Source organism: Mesocricetus auratus, unplaced genomic scaffold (assembly GCF_017639785.1).
Source record: "Mesocricetus auratus isolate SY011 unplaced genomic scaffold, BCM_Maur_2.0 Super-Scaffold_100011, whole genome shotgun sequence".
In the NCBI taxonomy this organism is placed as follows: Eukaryota; Metazoa; Chordata; class Mammalia; order Rodentia; family Cricetidae; genus Mesocricetus; species Mesocricetus auratus.
In genome coordinates, this window is record NW_024429195.1 from 73,885,329 (window position 1) to 73,904,626 (window position 19,298).

A 19,298-nucleotide genomic window follows, 5' to 3' on the forward strand; every position below is an offset into this window, starting at 1 on the left:
TATGAAAGTCTAAGTTTCAGTGGCTGCCTTAGTGTGTTGGAGGTGCCTGAACCATCAGACGTCTACCAAGAAAAGCTAATGGCACTGAGCAGATCTACACTGAGAGGTAGCAGAATTGAAGGGATGGAGTCACTCAAGTCCGTTGGAGCCCAGATGACACAGCAGAGAGCCTCACATGCTGTATATGGAGCTGCAAGATTTGGTGTTTGCCCAGTTGGGTTTTTATAATGCTTTAGTCTATGCCACACTCCCGTTCTTTCCTTTGGAATTGGAAATGTTTGCTATATGTCACTGTTTATGGATGTGTGCAACTGTTTTTTAATTCTTTAAGGACTCAGTTAAGAGATCATCTTGGACCTCAGAAGAAACTTTGACTTTTGGAACAATGTTGAAATTGTTAAGACTTTGGGGCTCTTAAAGATAAACTAAGTACACTTTTTTATGAAATTACTGTGATCTTTGAGGACCAGGGCTGAAATGTATTTAGATGTTAAGTTGACAAAGGATGGACTGTCACTGGATGATTATTCTTCACTGTTAACTTGACTAGATTTGGAATCAGCCAAAAACACAGCTCTGGGCATTCTTTACACTTGATCTTGGCCAAAGGGCTAAGAATTTACCTGGATGCCTTTGAGGACATTTCCAGAGAGGGTTAGCTGAAGAGGGAAGACCTAGCCTAAATGTAGGTGATTTCATAAAAAGGAAAACAGAGGAAACCAGCTAAGTGCTAACACCCCCACTGTCTATTTCCTTATCCATTGAAATGTAAGGCGTTCCAGTCATGGAGTCTTGCCATGGTGATCTCTCCCATGCCTTCTCCATCATTAGAGACTCTAACTTCTTGTATCATGAGTCAAGGTAAATTGTTCCTATAAGTTGTTATTTGTTAGGTATATGGTCACAGAAATAAGAAAACTAACCAACACACTAACTTGGTATTTGTGGAGACTTCAGAACCCACCTTCCAAGAATAACGAGAAGCTATGTTTCATCCCCAGCCAAGAACTAAGATTGTGATAGGCTCTGTAATAGACACCAGCCATGAGTTGATGCACATTCGATGGGCAACGTATGCACCAGACTCCCTTCTTAACACAAGTGATCGAATGATATAGACAGAGACTGAAGTTTTAGTATGGAGACTAAGGATTAGGCTTGAAGGTGTGAGAGGAGTTTCTGATCAAAACAATAAATATGAGGGCTGGAAAAATGGCTCAGCCATTAAAGGCTAGGCTCACAACCATATAGATATATAGATATAGATATAGATATAGATACAGATACAGATAGATATATATGCTCCTCTCCCTATAAAAACACGGCAGTGACCAAGTAGATTTTCTTCTCCAAAAAAGTAAACAAAATCAAAAGTCACATTATGTTCTCCTGCTGCAACCCAGCACCAGAGTCCATGAGAAGAAGCTGGATGATAGGGCTTCACGGTTACAAGCCTGCAACCTTGGAGCCTCGGAGGGGGGCAGGTGTTTAAATGTTGGTTTTTGTAGAAATCAGAACAGTGAAGTTGGTCGTGTAGAGCACAGGTTATGGAGCAATGGATTGTGGAGCAATGGATTCCAGGGCTTACCCAATGTGGATCTGTAGTAATTCAGCCAGTGAAGGAGGATGTGCTTAATCTTCTTCTGTATTCTGCTTAGTTTGATGGATGTCACAAGGTCGTGCATAAGGCTGATGTCCGTTCCTGGATCATCAGGGTCTGTGTCCACTGGGTCTGCTAAACTTGAAGCCTTTAAATGAGAAGATGAATTGATACATCGATATCCGTGGCTATCGAACGTCAATCCTTCATCCTCATGCACCATTTACTCATTAATCAGACTATTCAACAAGTGTTTATTAAGTGCCATTTATAACCGGGCAATGTGCCACACACAATAGCCATATTCTTTTGTGACTATACTTAATGCCACTGAAATACATACTTACAAAGGTTATGTTATCATAATAAGTTAGGAGAGGAAAGGCCATTTCCTCTCCTATCCTCCAGGAGCTCGTAATCAGTGGGAAACCTCGACAGGCCAGCAGTCACAACCCAGCAGATGCCATGTTACAACACGAGTTCTAAGTAGAAAGGTTGAAATGCACTAACTCCTACTTAGCAGCAGCAAAAGTTGTAAATATTCACTAACTGTATGCAACTATACATCTACATGTAAGATACGCAGAACTAGACATTTATTTTCTCATTTTTGTTCACTATGCAAAGCCAGATGAGGATGGGCACAAAGTAGAAGGAACAGAAAGGAGAGAAGGGCCAGTGAGCCATGGAGAGACTGGCGAAGCAGACAAAAGAGCAGTGCGAAGAATTTATTCTTTTTTGGAAATCTGGCAAGAAAATTGACACTTCAGTTTGAAGAATCAAACTGAAAGACATAGAAAGGCATAGACTTGAACTTCCTTGTTATAATGATTCTAAAAAGAACGTAAAGAAACTTCAGTGGTAGCTCAGTTTTAATCCTAGCATGTGGGAGGCAGAGGCAGGCGGATCTCTGTGGGTTCAAGGCCAGCCTGGCCTACAAGAGCTAGTTCCAGGACAGGCTCCAAAGCCACAGAGAAACCCTGTCTCAAAAAACCAGAGAGAGAGAGAGAGAGCTTAGATGTCCCCCTAGAGTTTTTGACTTGGAATAATTAAATTTAAATGTTTTGCATAAAGTGACTAAGTTCAAATGTAATTGGAATATGTAAGAGAATTTAAGAATCCCTTAATTATTTGTGTCTGTAAATGTTAAGAACTGAGAATATTTTGCTTGTTAGGGTTATAAATATACATTTGAAGTACTTAAACGAGAATAAAATCCTTTAAAATTATATACTTCAAAATATGTAAAATTTTGTTCATTAAATTGTATAACAGTCTAATTATCAATTTGAGTCAATCAATGAGAACATAAAAACAATGGCTATCTTAATTGAGATTATTAGTGGAATAAGTATATTTTAAATGGCCTTAATTTTTCTCTGAGATAGGGTTTCTGTGTAGCTTTGGCTGTCCTTTGACAGAATCGAACTCATAGAGATCCACCTGCCTCCATCTCCCAAGCACTGGGTTTAGAGGTGTGTACCACCACTGCCTGACAGCCTGAATATTTTTAACACATATTTAAAAACTGTTTTGAGATTGAATCTCTGCTAGAGGCTGGTCTCTCACAATGTTTCTGTTTCAACCTCTCATGTGCTAGAATTAGAGCCGTACACCACAACCCCTGGCAAAAACTGGGTTATTAATGGTAGCTCGAAAAAAAATTAAATCCTCAACCAAATGTTTGTGGTTTTTTTAGATACAAAAATCTCTTAGATATGGGGGGGGGGACCCTCATACCTGCAGCTTCAAACTTTTTCTCGCGTCTCCTCACTCCTCTTTACTGCATTGGTTGATATGACATCAGTGAATTAATTCACAAGTCTCCCTCCCTCCCCGTCTTTGAGAAGACTTTTAACATTTTTTGAGATTGTAATTACATTTCTCCCTTCCCTTCCCTCCCTCCAAATCCTCCATAGCATATGTTGATGGAATTCTCTCAAACTTGCTAAAACACACAATTTTCTAGCAAAGACACTGAATGCAGTTGACAATATGTGATAGTTCACAAACCTGAGCACCATCTGTGGGAAATAAACTTTGGGAAAGGCAGAGGCAAAAAGAGAAAGTGTAGTTTCATTCTTTTTCAAAGGAGTAGTAGACACAAATTTAAAAGCCCAGAAAAGTAATAAATAAAATCCCCAAACATGTGTCTGCTCACAGGTACACAGACTGTAGGAATTGTTTCCGTGAGTCCATATAGTTAACACATTAAACAGGATAAGCATGGTTTAAAAAGGATGATGCCTGGGAATTTAATTCCCTGTTATATCACTCGCCTAGTATGTGCAGGCTCTGGGTTGCCAGCACTGCAAAACTAAGTAAGAATGAATGAAAGAACAAAATACCCCAAGAGGAAAATCTGCCGTTCCCCTACCTGTACCACTGCAAAGAGAAATTACTGGCGGACTGGTGACATATCCCAGCCTCTCGTTGGTGTCACCATATATCCAGAAAAATGCCATCCTTCACTTTGGTGCTGACATATGTAGCTAGCATGTGAGCCTCCTCTCCTTGCTGGACTCGTCACTGAATCTGTGCTCTTACTAGAATGTTTTTTAGGCATGACAGCTTTTCTGAGTTGTATCTTATATTCAATACACAACCTCCTTTAAGGTGACCATTTGATGGATTTTGATCCTGTGTAAGTACTACCCCCGTTAATCCACATGTAGGGTATTTCAATAGACCTTGTCAAGTTTTCTTCTTCCTCTTTATGAGCATCCCTACTCTGCCCTGAGATCTTGTCTAGAGTCACATACGATTGGAGTCACACCTTGTGCACTCTTTCATGTCCGACTTTTCTTGCTTACCTGAACATTTAGAATATTCATCTTAGCGGCTATCTCTGTGCATCCTGACCTATCCTCACACTTTCTATCCTCCTGCTTTAGCCTCTCAAGTGCTGGGATTACATGAGTAAGCCGCCATGCCTGGATGAATTCATTTGTTTTAGTGCCTCGGAAGCTCTGTTTTGTTTGTTTGTTTTTGAAGACAAGATTTCTCTATATAACAGTCCTGGCTGTCCTGGAACTTGCTCTGTAAACCAGGTTGGCCTCAAACTCACAGAGATCCACCTGCCTCTGCCTCCTGAGTGCTGGGATCAAAGGCGTGTGCCACCACCGCCCAGCCCTGTGATGATGCCTTTTTATCTAGTCATCCACTAATGGACACTTGGGTTGTTGCCAGCATGGAAATTATGAATAAAATCATTTAAAAACCTTCATATTTAAGTCTGTAAAAACACACATCTCATCTTAAATAAATATCATAAATATGCTATGTTAGAAACAAAGACATTTGTGTCTTTCCACAAAATCAGAATTTATTAAAGAATAATAAATATGGCATCAATATGCCAAGAAGTCCTGGTTTCCCGCTAAGGCAAATACATATTCTTTTATTCTCATCTTTACTTCTAATATTAATTCTAAGATTACACTAATATATATATGCATACACACATGATATACACACACATATATATGTTACATGTAGGTTACAAAATAGGTAACAAAGGGATATGGAGACTACACTGGGTTCGAGGCATTCCAGACGCCCGAGAGGCAGAGGCAGAGGCAGAGGCAGGGGCGTTGATATGGATGTGGAGGTGTCTCCACAGTAGCAGAAAAGACAGCGAAGCCTACTGCACGTCTGTCAGAGGTACTACCGTGGAAACAGGCTGTGGGCCACCGGCTTCAGCAGAACCTCGGGGCTGAATGACACTGAAGAAGCACTGTATAGAACTGCAAGGTGTACAAAGCAAGGCTGGGGGCAGATGGATGAATGGGCAGAGAGACAGACAACAATCCAAGCAGGATGCATCCACACTGGGGTGAGAACCAAACTGAGGCCGCACGGCAGTCAGGAGCTTGGTGCCTATTGATCCCTTGACACACACATGGATGGCCAGAGGGCAGGCCAGTGAGGACAACGTCTTCCTATGGTTACACATCCTTCTCTTTGTAGGGTCTTGGGATTGAATCTTTCCTCAGTCTAGTGAGTCTGATAATTTCTTGAGCCTGGTTTTCCTGATGCTTTTTTTTTTTTTTTTTTTTTTTTTTTTTGCTTTTCGAGACAGGGTTTCTGTGTAGCTTTGAAGGCTGTCTTGAAACTCGCTCTGTTGACCAGGCTGGCCTCAAACTCACAGAGATCCTCCTGCCTCTGCCTCCCAAAGTTCTGGGATTAAAGGCGTGTGGTACCACTGCCCAGTTCCTGATGCATTTTTTAAAACATGTATTTGTGTATATGGATGTTTTGTCTACATGTTTGTCTGTGTGCTGTGTGCCTTCAGTGGCTGTGGAAGCTAGAAGAGGACATCAGATCCCTTGGGACTGGAGTTACAGGTGGTCGTGAGCTGCTGTGTGGAGTGGGAATTGAACCCAGGTCCTCTGGATGAGCAGCCAGTCATCTCTCCAGCTCTTCCTAATAGGGTTTTAATATGCCCATGTACTCCTAAGATCCCAATTTACTTTGATAAATTTATAGGGTGGCACTTTTTCTATCTTTACAATAGACCACTATAGACTATGCCATGTGACTGGACCAATCACATCGGTGGATTGGTGGTGTCCACCAAAGTGGGAGTCATCCACTATTCTCAAATAGAATCCAGTGATACGTGTGGAATGGAGTCTCTCAGGGCGATCCACAGCCTGAAAACCACTGTTTTACACAATATGGAGCAACTTAGGGCAGGTATCCACAATCAATAAATACCTAGTTGTGGAGTTGTAGTGTATCTTTTATGTCAAGCCATACAAAGTAGGTCACAAGAAATGTTGGACAGGAAAACATTTCCTAAGTGTCAGACATCTGTCTATGAATTATCTCTACAGTTTCAAAAGTAGAAAACCCAATGGCATATTTATTACAGCTGTTTAACTCTGACAAACCAAAATACCATCAGATATTCACCTGAAAGCTCAAGTTATTGTGAAGAAAGGAAACCAGTCAGTCATCTCTGAAAATGTCATGTCTCAAGTTTTGTCTTAGAAATATCATACAAAGGAAAAAACTCTTAAAAACTTAAAAGAACTCATATCTGAAAAAATGAACAGGGAATTGTCACCATTGAGAAGTTAAGTCATTATTCTTACTGGATTAACCTTGAACTTCTTTTTTTAAGGGAAGGAGTGGGAGGGGGCTGCTAATGACCAGAGTTATGTCAGAAGTTACTGGAGACTCGGCTGGTCACTTTGAACCATTTGTGAACACGTCAGATAACTGTTTCAGTCTTGAATAAGAAAACACAGGAAGGCTTTCATGAACTGAGACTGTTCTTACTCAAAGTTGTTGTACCGTGACTAATTTCACACCAGGGAAGAACATAAACAATAGCACTCAGACATTCATAACTGAGCACTGCCTTAGGCTGAGGCTGAGTGGAGGAGCTCTGGCTTGATCTGGGCAAGGCCCTGAGTCTAATCACTGTGCCACAAAGAAAAAAGACAAAACCAAAATACAATACAAACCAAAACAATAACAACAAAACTTCAGTCTTTAACGATTTTCTAAATTTTCCTGTTGATTTGGTTTCTGTACTAATATTACAGACTTCACAAAGATCTCTTTCTTTTTTATTTTAAAAAGTTGATGCTGGGGAAATGGCTCGACAGTGAGACACTTTCTACTCTTGCCGAGGACCTGTGTTTGGTTCCCAGTACCCGCATCTACATAAAGACTCACAAACATCTTCTGTAACTCATTCTGAGGGATTCAATGCCGCCTTCTTGCCTCCACGGGCACCAAGCACACACATTGTGAGTGTGTGTGTGTGTGTAAGCAAAACACTCACATACCTTATAAGTAATATATTCAATATGAGATATTAGATATGTGTCCTCCAGTCTTTTTTTATTTTATAATTTTTTTATTTTATTTTCCAGTTTAAATTTAGATAAGAAACAAGGTTGCTTCACAAGTCAGTTCCAGGTCCCTCTCCCTTTCCTTCCCCTCCTCCCGTGCCCTCCCCCCAAACCCCCCCCCCCCGTTATCCCCTCATTCCCCCAGGGAGGGTGAGGCCCTCCATGGGGGTGTGCATAGTCTGTCATTTCATATAGGGCAGGGCCTAGACCCTTCCCCAAGAGTTCAGGGTGAGAGTGCACCTCACATTGTTCTATGGGAGTCCAAAGTCCGTGTGTATACTTGGGATGGGTACTGATCTGATATTCTTGGATATGAACATGCTGCATTATCATGTACTTCAAGTCCCCCACAGTTAAAATTCTTTTTTTTTTTTTTTTGGTTCTTACGAGACAGGGTTTCTCTGTATTGTTTTGGAGGCTGTCTGTCCAGCCTGGCCTCGAACTAACAGAGATCCGCCTGCCTCTGCCTCCCGAGTGCTGAGATTAAAGGCGAGCACCACCACCGCCCGGCCACAGTTAAAATTCTATGAGCATGAAAGGTTTTAGACTCCAAAGGCCCTACCTATGAGAAAGAAGCTACTATCAGCATGCTTCATTTCATTCATAAATAAAATGAACACCATTCCTAGTCATGATCTCTGTTAACCAGAAGTACAGAACTTATCCATCCAAGCTTCTTTGGCAGCTCGACTTGAACATTACCCAGCTGTAGGTGGGAGGAGCTACAGAAGTCTGGGCCAATCAGAAAGCATGAACGAATTGTCCCCCATGTAAGACAGAGACCACCAAGTGCTAGATGGCTTTTTTTTTCCTAGTAACTTTTTTTTTCTTGGTTTTTACGAGACAGGGTTTCTCTGTATTGTTTTGGAGGCAATCGGTCCAGTCCGGCCTCGAACTCACAGAGATCAGCCTGCCTCTGTCTCCCGAGTGCTGAGATTAAAGGCGTGCGCCACCACTGCCCGGCCCTAGTAACTTTTTTTTATCAGTTTATTTTTACATTCCAATCCCAGTTCCCCCTCCCTCTCTCCTCTCTCTCCCCAGACACCTCCCCTCCACCTCCCATATGCTCCTTGGAGAGGGTGAGGCCTCCCCTAAGAAGTTTACTAAGTCTGTCCCATCATCTCACTGAGGCAGGACCAACCAAGGCACCTCTCCACCTCCACCCCTACCCCTGTGTCTGGGCTGAGCAAGGTGTCTCTCCATATAGAATGAATGGGCTCCACTAAGTCAGTTTGTGCGTTAGTGTTAGGTCTTGCTCCCACTGCCAGTGGCCTCATATATTGTCCCAGCCGCACCATTGTTACCTATATCAAGGAAGTCTAGTTCAGTCTTACTCAGGTTCCCCATTTGTCAGACCTGAGTCAGTGATCTCTTACTAGCTCCGGTCAGCTGATTCTGTTGGTTTCCCTGTTGGGGAAGTCCTGTTATTTGCCTGTGCATTTGTCAATAAAGTACTGTCTGGCCAATAGAAAACCTAGATAGGAGGGACTAGGAGTCAAGGAGGATTCTGGGAAGGGGAAACACAAGAGAGTCAACATGTGACGCCATGGGGGTAGGACGCTGGGGAATATTCTCCGGTAAGAAACATACTTAGATTAACAATTATGGGGTAATTACTTAAGGCAGAGCTAGCCAGTAAGAGACAAACAAGGCCAACCGCTTCATAATTAATATAGCCTCCTGTGTGTTTATTTGGGACTCATGCGGATCTAGAACCAGCCTGGCGCGGCAGAGCCCAGGCGACTGGCGGGGGATAAACCAAAGCGGCTAGCAAAAGAAAAAGCTTCTCTTAACATTTCCCCATCATGGTCTTGACTCCTTTGTTCATATTATTACTCCTCCCTCACTTCGATTGTACTTGACCCAGAGTTTAGTTGTGGATTTCTGCATCTGCTTTCTTGATGACTTTCTTAAACAACCCCAGACTACATTGGAACCGAAAGTAACTAGAATACTGTGAACAATACAAGGCCCAGCCTGCGGGATGAAAACAGCGAATACTTGGCACTCACGTCTTTGCTCTGGGTCATGAAGTCCAGCAGCCTGCATTTTCTTTTGTAGGTCGCCAGCATTTCCTTAGCATCTCGGGAAGAGGGGTTGATGTCAGGGAACAACTGGGAGAGAGTGGAGCTTTTTTCAGAGGTCATGGCTAATGAAACCCAGGGAAGCAAGATATCTTGGCATAAGGGCATTAATAGTTGTGAAGAAATTCATACAAATCTAGTATATTCAAATGTCTGTAGCGATTCTACAAAATAAAAATTATCCTGAGCCAGGTGGTGATAGCCCACACCATTAGTCCCAGTACTTGGAAGGCAGAGGCAGGTGGATCTCTGTGAGTTCAAGACCAGCCTGGTCCATAAGAGCTAGTTCCAGGACAGGCTCCAAAGCTCCACAGGGAGACCCTGTCTCTAAAAACAACAAAAAAATTATCCTGCATAAATGATAAATGTTCCTCTGCCTTCTTCAATGTCTGTACTGTTCACATAAATACCTCCAGGTTTCTCAAGTTTCTGAAGTTTGATCAAAATCCAGTCAAGCTCACTACTTAGCTACATGAAAACAGAAAGGAATTTATTTTCTCTTTCAGGCAAGGGTTCTTTAGTGTATCTGAGGTTAATGTGTTGCTCACTCTGTAGACCAGTCTGGCCTGAAACCCATAATCTTCCTGCCTCAGCCTCCCGAGTGCTGAACTTACAGGCAGGCCTCACTATACCTGGCTAAATGTCTACAGCAGTGGTTCTCACCCTTCCTAATGCTGACACCCTCTAACACAGTTCCTCACGCTGTGGTGACTCCCAACCATAACATTATTTTGTTGCTACTTCACAACTGTTATTTTGCTGCTGTTATGAATCCTAATGTAAATATCTGATATGTAACCCACAGGTTGAGGACCACTTGTCTAAGATGACTAGGAAACCTCTGGCCCACCTTATCGGGTAAATGGGGAGGCTTGTATTTGACAGGTGCCAGTGACAGCTTCAGGCTTTGGGGATGCCATTTGTAGATCAAGGAGATGGCAAAGCGCCCGGAAATAGTCACAGTGATGTATTTATTTACCTGGAAGCAACAGAGAGGAGGATCATTTGGGGGTGTAGACTCTACTTTTACAAATCAAGTGAAAGTCACGCATTTGCATGATGCTATAGAAGGAAATGAGGAGCAGGCAGTTTCCACCTAAATGCCAGAAACCTAAACGATGGATTTAGGGAGTTTGTGTTGCTCACTTACAGAAAGAGGGTGAATGGGCAGAAATTATCTTTCAAGTCATGAAGTCATATCTTGAAAAATAAGGCTGGACCCATTTTAGATTGAGACAATCCTAGGTCACTTGGGTCCTTTGAGGCCTCATTCTGCCTTGAGACACAGCAGCCTCTCCCTGCATGATATACTTGATACGATTTCCTTTAGCCCCAAGAAATGCCATGAGTAACAGCCAAGTACTTACACATTTTTTGAAGCCTTAATGTCACTTTTAAGTTGGAGAGGATTTTATTAATGATAATAATGGAAAAGTAGCCATTACAGGATGACTGTACGGTTAAGAATTGAAATTCAGCAGGGCGGTGGTGGTGCACGTCTTTAATCCCAGCACTCGGGAGGCAGAGGCGGGCGGATCTCTGTGAGTTCGAGGCAGGGCTGGACTCCTCCAAAACAATACAGAGAAACCCTGTCTCGTAAAAACAAAAAAACAAAAACAACAAAAAAAAAAGAATTGAAGTTCAGTACAGTGTGCTGGCCAGCACGTGCAAGGGCTGGGAGTTACATCCCCAGAAACACACACACACACAGCCCTACTCATACAAGTGCCCTCTTACACATATGAACACATACAAACACACACATTTGAAATAGAATAATGGATTCTAAAATAATACCCCAATTTCAATTGGATCTTCAATTTTTCCCTTTGAAGGCCACATCCATTCCCTTATGATGTTTCCTTTTTTGTTGATCAATATGCCTCCGTCCTGATTAAACATCATTGCTATGACTTTCCTATGGCAAACACAGGAATGGGACCAATTTAGAACAGGGAAATAATCATGGACTTATTGATTTGGCTTATGTACCCTTAAAGAACAAAAGGATCCTCTTATCCTATTGGTGGAGGATGGCCACCCTCCTTCTGCCCCAGTGCTTCTTGGGAGCTAAGAGTACTCAGTTGATTCAGATGACCCATTTAGGATGTGCATGCTTTTCCTGCCATCGCCCCCACCTATAGGGAACACATATGAGCCCTGTTGGCTTCTATCGTATCGTGTGTGACCCTGATTCTTTGACTATGCTTATTGAATCAGGCATAGACATCTGACCCAGGAGTGTGCTCCATCAGAAGGGATGCTACAAGAGGCCACAAAGAAACACGGAGACAGAATGCATTTCAAGGGGGAAGGAAAACAAAAATCTAGTGTGATGAGCATGGATTCTGGAGTGATTAGCAGTCTTGGGCCAGATATGCTGGAATCCTAAACTAAGTCGTGAATTCTATCTTCAAGAACTATGAGACATAGAAGTATCTGAACAACAAATCAAGGAAGTGATTAAATGGGTGGATAAGGGACAAAGTCTATACTGGGAGACTGTTAAATGATTCAGGAGAGAAAATGATAGCTTGGACTAGGATATAGATGAGAGATATATAGATGTGGGCATGGACTCAAGAACTATCTAGAGCAGTGGTTCTCAACCTTCCTAATGCTTCATCCCTATAGTAGAGTTCCTCATGTTGTGTGACCCCCCATAAATTATTTTTGTTGCTACTTCTTAACTGTAATTTTACTACTGTTGTGAACCATAATGTAAATATCTGACCCCTGTGAAAGGGTCATTCAACCTCCAAAGAGGCCGTGACTGCTAATCTAGGGGCTGCTGAGAAGGCTCAGCAAACGAAAATGTGTGCTTTGTAAACCTAATTCACTGAGTTAGACTCCCCAGAACCTGCATAAAAGTGGAAGGAGAAAACCAACCCCACAGTTGTCCTCTGACCTCCACATGTGTACCACAGCACATGTGTGTCCCTGTCATCCACACACAAAATAATAAATAAAAATTTAAAATACAACAATAATACATACATACATAAAATATCAGTATACATCAACGCCCCATCATAATGGGTTTTCTCACTGAGAAGTGGTCAACAGTAAATGCTGAGCCGACAGCAACCTCTAGAGCAAGCATTTGCAATATGAAGGAACAGTAAAGAATTCACAGGGGGGAGCTGGAGAGGTGGTCTCAGGCATTCCATTATGGGACAGAAAGTACATGAAAACAGCAATGTAAATAGACTTCAGTGTCTGAACTTGGAAACAGTTGCAGCTGACAGATGTGATACCTGAAACAATAGAAGATGACCAGTCCAGATTGGATCAACATAGCATACAGAGTTAGGAGTGAGGATGTAAAAATATCTGGGCCAGAATCAAGAGGGGGAAAAATAGCCAGTCCTTACAAGTTTTCATCAATATCCTTGGATGGCAAACTAATACAGACTGCTTATCCATCTTGTATGTGTTTGTACATCTCAAGATAATGGTAAATGATTGATCAAAATAAAACCGAAGATGAAAAGACCCAGAGGAGACAGACACTTTTTTGGTAGCTGATTGGGAATGAAATAAAAGGTAAGATTGTACAATGTCTCAAGAGAATATGTGTCTCTTTCTCCACAGCTGGAATCTAGATGTGGCCACATAACTTGACCTATGTGATCAGCAGCTTGAGAAGTATTCAGTTGGGGGCTCTTCTTCTTCTTCTTCTTTTCTTCTTCTTCTTCTTCTTCTTCTTCTTCTTCTTCTTCTTCTTCTTCTTCTTCTTCTTCTTCTCCTCCTCCTCCTCCTCCTCCTCTTCCTCTCCTCTTCCTTCTTCCATCTCCTCCTCCTCCTCCTTCTCCTTCTTCTTTCTTGCTGCTTTACGACCTGGTTAACACATGCGGAGCAGCCCGCGCCAGCCTACAAGATGCTCGGCCAAGTTGCCTCCAAGCCAGCTCTGGCAAAAAGCCAGATAGGTACGTCATCTAGCCTCTCTGTCCAGGCTCATAATCTCAGTATCGCCGTTACCATGACTCATGGTTACTCATCCAACAAGGACTCAGCTCTCGCCTTTCCTTTTCTCAACCTACTAAGGGTGGGGAGGGGGAGGGGGAAGCACTGTATTAAAGGCTAAGAACTTTCAATGCTTTCCTGTAACCACGTAGACTTGGAAAAGTTTACCCATCTTGCATGAGCCTCAGTTCTCTTTGATGAGAATTATGCTAAAATCACAGGGTCTCTGAGAAAATTAAGTAAAATCTAGAGTGCTCATTCTAACTTAAACCCCCCCCCACACACACAGCAATCCTTGGAAATTCTGGCCTAGTGGCACAAACCGGTAATTCTAGCACTTAACAAGTTGACACTGACGCATGAAGATCAGAAAGTTAGAAGACAACTTGTTAAAAGACAACTTGGCCCTATACAGTGAGTTTGAGATCAGCCACTGTTACATAGCGAGACCCTTCCTAAAAAACAAAACAAAACAAACAAACAACAAAAAAAAAAACCCACTAACTCTCAAAAAATCGGTGAAGTGCATCCACTCTTGGAGAAGCAACTACTACTTCTCTGTTCTGTTTACAGTGTTCTGGAACAAGATGCTCAATTAAAATGCCAGAAAATTGCACAATGCCGCCTAATCTTTCCTTCCTAACTTTTAAACTAGCGTTGTCGAGAGGCCAAACGACCTTTTGAAAGGGCTTCTTTGAAACGATTCCAGGTCCTGTCATCTTCATTTCATCTCAACATCAAAGTTGGGACAGACTCTTCCACACCGAGGACGGGCGTTCAGTGTGATGCGCGCAGCCACTTTGCGAGCCTGTTAATTTGTCTCCTACGTATTCGTGTCTTCAAAATCAAGCATTAGTCTTTTATGTCTTAGGTTTTTTGCTGACCTCTCTGGTCTTCGCTGGAGAGCTACTGTTCGTCAGCTGACTTGGCTCGGGAAATAACCAGGAAGAGAAGCTACATGAAGGGGCTTCACCGGAAGTGCAGTCAGCGATCAGGAAGGGCCGAATGCAGCCGAAGCACAAGAATGCACAGTTACAAACTGGCTGGGGGGAAAGTCTCTTGCTCCTTGCATGGCTTGATTCAAGTTCCCATCATGCTTCTTAATCATTCCTTCCTACCTTTTTAAAAAAATTTATTTATTATGTATACATTGTTCTGTCTGCATGTCTGCCCGTTGGTCAGAAGAGGGCATCAGATCTCATTACAGATGGTTGTGAGCCACCATATGGTTGCTGGGAATTGAACTCAGGACCTTTGGAAGAGCAGCCAGTGCTCTTAATCTCTGAGCCATCTCTCCAGCCCCCTTCCAAACTTTTTGCAAAACTACCATCATCTGGAAGCCAGGAGAATTAAAAAATAAAGGGGATGGGAAGATGTGTGGTCAGAACTTATATGAAATGTGAGCTCCAGCGAATGTGGAAGTTAGAGCAATCCACAGGGTGTGGCCTTATGGGTCAATTATGATAATGGCTTCTTCTTGAAACTCTTAAGAACCAGAAAACATTCTCCTAAATCCACACCCAAACTTGATGTGTTGAGATAGATGGATAGTTGGTTGGATGTTAGATAGATAGATAAATAGATAGATAGATAGATAGATAGATAGATAGATGCAACGCTTTGTTATTTGTTTTGCATTTAAGGTGCTTTAACTGTGTCATCAGCTGAACTCAATTGTGTGGAAAATCAGCAGGCAGAAGAACCCAGAAAAATAATACTCCACAGAGCAACAGCAGTTATAAGGAGTTGAGGACTAGCTTCCTCCAACTCAAGCCCCCTGAGCCTCCAAATGTGACCACATTTGTAAACTTAATTAGTTAAGAACCTCAAGATGAGCCAGTGTTGGTGGCACACACCTTTAATCCCAGCCCTCAGGAGGTAGAGGCAGGCGGATCTCTGTGAGTTCAAGGCCAGCCTGGTCTAAAGAGCGAGTTCCAGGACGACCTCCAAAACAATACAGAGAAACCCTATCTCGGAAAACAAAAACAAAACAAGAGGGGAAAAAAAACCTTATGAATGTGCCTTTACATGGAAAGGGGACTTTGCCGGTGTCGTTGTAGCTGAAGACGTCAAGGAGGGAGATTCTGTAGGTGGGTCAGTGCCGTCACAAGAATAATTAAACACATGATTTAGAAGATTCAGAATTAGAAAAGGAGACATGATGAGGGAAGTGGAGATTGAGATGTGAAGACCTTATCCTGATGGCTTTGAAAGTAAAGGAAGGGACCAGGAGCCCAGGAATGCAGGCTGCACACAGAAACTGGGAAAGGCAAGAGTACAGATTTTCCCTATGATTTGCTAAAGAAATGTGACTCTCTGCCTTGATTTTACTCTATTGAGACCTGTTTGGGATCTCTGATGTCTACAACTGCAGGATTAATCTGTGTTGTCACTGCATTTATGGTAATCTGTCATAGCAGTCATGAGGAAATAATACACTGTCCTCTCCTCCTGGGCTGCTGGCATGTCCCCTGTGGGAAGGGACTGCTCACTGCTTCCCAGACTTCATTTGCAGGAAGAACTGAGGAGTGACTCCCAAGAACAAGAAAGGGATGGGTCTCTTGCTTGGCCCATCTAATGCACTGGACCATCTCCAGCTTGGCAGACACCTTTATGCCTTGGCACCGTTCCTAGAACTGTAAAAAATTTTAAACACCAGTTCTCATGCTCCCTGTGAGAATTTCTCTCCATCCTGTACCAACCTGTACATTACCGGTGCACACAACACATTCTCAACCTTGGTGTTTCCACTACGACTGGAGATTCTCAAATCTCCCGTTCCACATACTATCTGCCATTCAGAATCAATGCTGCATAGACTCTTGAGCATTAATTACCCACCTATATCTATCTATCTATCTATCTATCTATCTATCTATCTATCTATCTATCTATCTGTCTATCCATCCATCCATCCATCCGTCCGTCTATCTAGTCTATCTCTCACTTTTCCTTTTTTTAGGCAGCATCTCCCTATGTCGCTCCACCTGGCCTTGAACTTGGTTATCTTTTGCCTTAGTCTCCTGAGGGATTATAGGCATGCCCCACCAGGCCCAGCTTCTGTATTTTCATTTAACTGCTTTATTGAGGTATGACTGACATTTTTTAAAGGAACTTAATTACTATATACAACTTGATGAGCTTGGAGAGCACTCTACACCCATGAAACTGTCTCACAGCCTGGGCCCTAGACATACACATCACCTCCATGAGCTAGAGCTCTGTCTTATCCTATCTCCCTTAGAACACACTAAAAGCTTCCATCGTTATTTGTTATTTCTCTTATTAGGTCTCAGAATCATATCATTGAATTGAAACAATGGATTTTTAAAATAATAGCTTTTTCTAGTTATAAAAACACAGCCGGGCGGTGGTGGCGCACACCTTTAATCCCAGCACTCGGGAGGCAGAGGCAGGTGAATCTCTGTGAGTTCGAGAGTTCGAGGCAGGGCCTGGACCGACAGCCTCCAAAACAATACAGAGAAACCCTGTCTCGTAAAACCAAAAAAAAAAAAAAAAAAAACAAAAAAAAACACTAGGATAGGTCTAGTGGTACAGGCCTGTAATCCCACCTACTCAGGAGTCTGAGGCAGGGGGCTCACAAACTCAAGGCCTGTTTAAGAGTGAGTTCAGCCAGGCGGTGGTAGCACATGCCTTTATTCCCAGAATTCAGAGACAGAAGCAGGTGGATCTCTCTGAGTCCAGCCTAGTCTACAAAGGGAATTCCAGGAGAGCCAAGGCTGAAGCACAGAGAAACCTTGCCTAAAAAAAACAAAAACAAAAGAAAAGAAAAAGTGAACTCAAAGCCAGAGTGAGGACCCACCTCAAAAACAAAAAGGAAAAAGAGCAGGGTCAGCAGAAAAGTCAAGGGGTGCAGGCATGCCTGGCACCCTGAATTTGATTCCCAGAACCCATGTAAAGGTGGAAACAGAACAAACTCCAGAGTTATCCTCTGACCACAACACATGTACCATGGTATATTACGTCAACAATAATAAAAATAACAGCAATCAAAATAAAGAGAGCTTTGGGGACATAACTCAGTGGCAGAGTGTTTGCCGAACATGATCAATGTCCTTGATTCATTCCCCAGAAGCACAAGGGACAAAAGAAATCACGGGTGGCTGTATAGTCTGTTATCTGACTACGAACACTGAGTATAGACTATGTGTCCTTCATCTTAACCCACATATAAAGTGATGCATTTCATTTCTGTTTACACACATACATGCTCCAAGCAGTACCACTGTCCACAGCCATCCTGGATGGCTGGGTATACAGTGAGGGAAGCCTTCAACATGCTCTCATCTCTGTCTCTAGTTTTTGCTCGTGGTTTATGCCCACCTCGCTTAGCTCATATGCATTCCTTAGGGCTTCAGAAAAGCATATGAGACTGAAAAGACAAATTCTTAGCTTTTGAGATAGGATAGACATCCCCATTTTATTGCCTGTGTAAATTTGCATTATTATTCTATAAATCACTCAAGACAACGGTGATCAACAAGTAAAACTATCTTCAAAGTTTTGGGCTATTAAATAACAAGTCATGTCAGGCGCAATGCCTCAACTCTAGAGGAGTTTCAACAGACAGCAGTGCCAGGGGGCAGAGCCAGGGGAGTGTGTGGAGCTGGAGAGCCCAGAGCCATTTTGCGGGACAAATGTCTACAGATCATACCTCTGCTTGGCTTTGGGGAGCAGCCTCTTAACTGAATGCCTCTGTTCTGGCTTCCTATTGCCTAGGGTATTGCCTACAACAGCAAGCCCAGTCAATGGCTTCCAGGAGTTTCTGTCCATAAGGCCTCTAGCCAAAGAGGCAAATCACATAAAACAGCAGAGATGTCCATCCCACATCCCCTATGGTGCCCTTTACCCTGACTTACGTTTCTCTACAATACTTGTCCCTGATATGGCATATATTTAGTTGTTTACTTCTCTCCCTTTGTCCAAGTTAAGTGATAAACCTGGTGCCTGCATATGCTCACACTAGTAGGTGCCCTGGGAAGATTTTTAATCAATGCATTCAAATATACTTTAGACAACTTTTTTGTTGTTTTTCAAGACAGGGGTTCTCTGTGTATCTTTGAAGCTTACCCTGGCACTCACTTTGTAGACCAGGCTGGCCTCGAATTCACAGGGTGCCTCCCGAGTGCTGGGATTAAAGGTGTGCACCACCAATGCCTGGCTACAGGCAAATTTTTCTTTCAATAATTCAACTACCTTCCCAGAGGCCTAAGGAGAATGTTTTTATGAATGAAAATCAAGAAAAGAGAAAGTTCAACGATCTGTACAGAAGGAGGTATGTTCTTTTGTGTTTGGGTAAAAAGTTCTGTAAATATTTTAGGTTGATTTAGTTTATGTCATCATTTAGATCCAGCATTTCTCTGTTTAGTTTTTGTCTGAATGACCTGGAGGGCGGGGTATTGAGGTGACCCACTATTACCATGTGAGGGTCAATATGCGATTTAAGCTATAGTAGTATTTCTTTTATAACTTGGGTGCCCTTGTGTTTGGGGCATAAATGTTTAGAATTGCAATATTCTCTTGGTGAACTTTTCCTTTGGTGAGAATATAGTGTCCTTTTCTATCTCTTTAGATTAGTTTTGGTTTGAAGTCTATTTTGTCAGATATTTAAATGACTAAACCGGGGCCTGGGCTGCAGCTCAGTGGTAGAGCTCTTGCCTAGCATACATGAGGCCCTGGGTTCAACATCTAGCATAGCAAACAAATAAAACCGGCTTGATTTGTGGTCTGTTTGCTTAGAGTATCTTTTCTAAACCATTT

General features: G+C 42.5%; 1 protein-coding gene across 2 annotated transcripts in view; it reads right to left on the reverse strand.

The window, feature by feature from the left end:
- The window catches only part of LOC121143312 (uncharacterized protein C3orf20 homolog), a 71,309-nt gene that overhangs the window by 31,541 nt on the left and 20,470 nt on the right, over nt 1–19,298 (reverse strand). For both annotated transcript variants that reach the window (XM_040755021.1, XM_040755022.1), the window contains exons 10-13: nt 11,349–11,469; nt 10,402–10,530; nt 9,480–9,581; nt 1,589–1,748 (exon numbers count right to left, since the gene is read on the reverse strand). In XM_040755021.1, the coding sequence (XP_040610955.1) occupies nt 1,589–1,748; nt 9,480–9,581; nt 10,402–10,530; nt 11,349–11,469 (512 nt within the window). The remainder of the gene's footprint in view (nt 1–1,588; nt 1,749–9,479; nt 9,582–10,401; nt 10,531–11,348; nt 11,470–19,298) is intronic.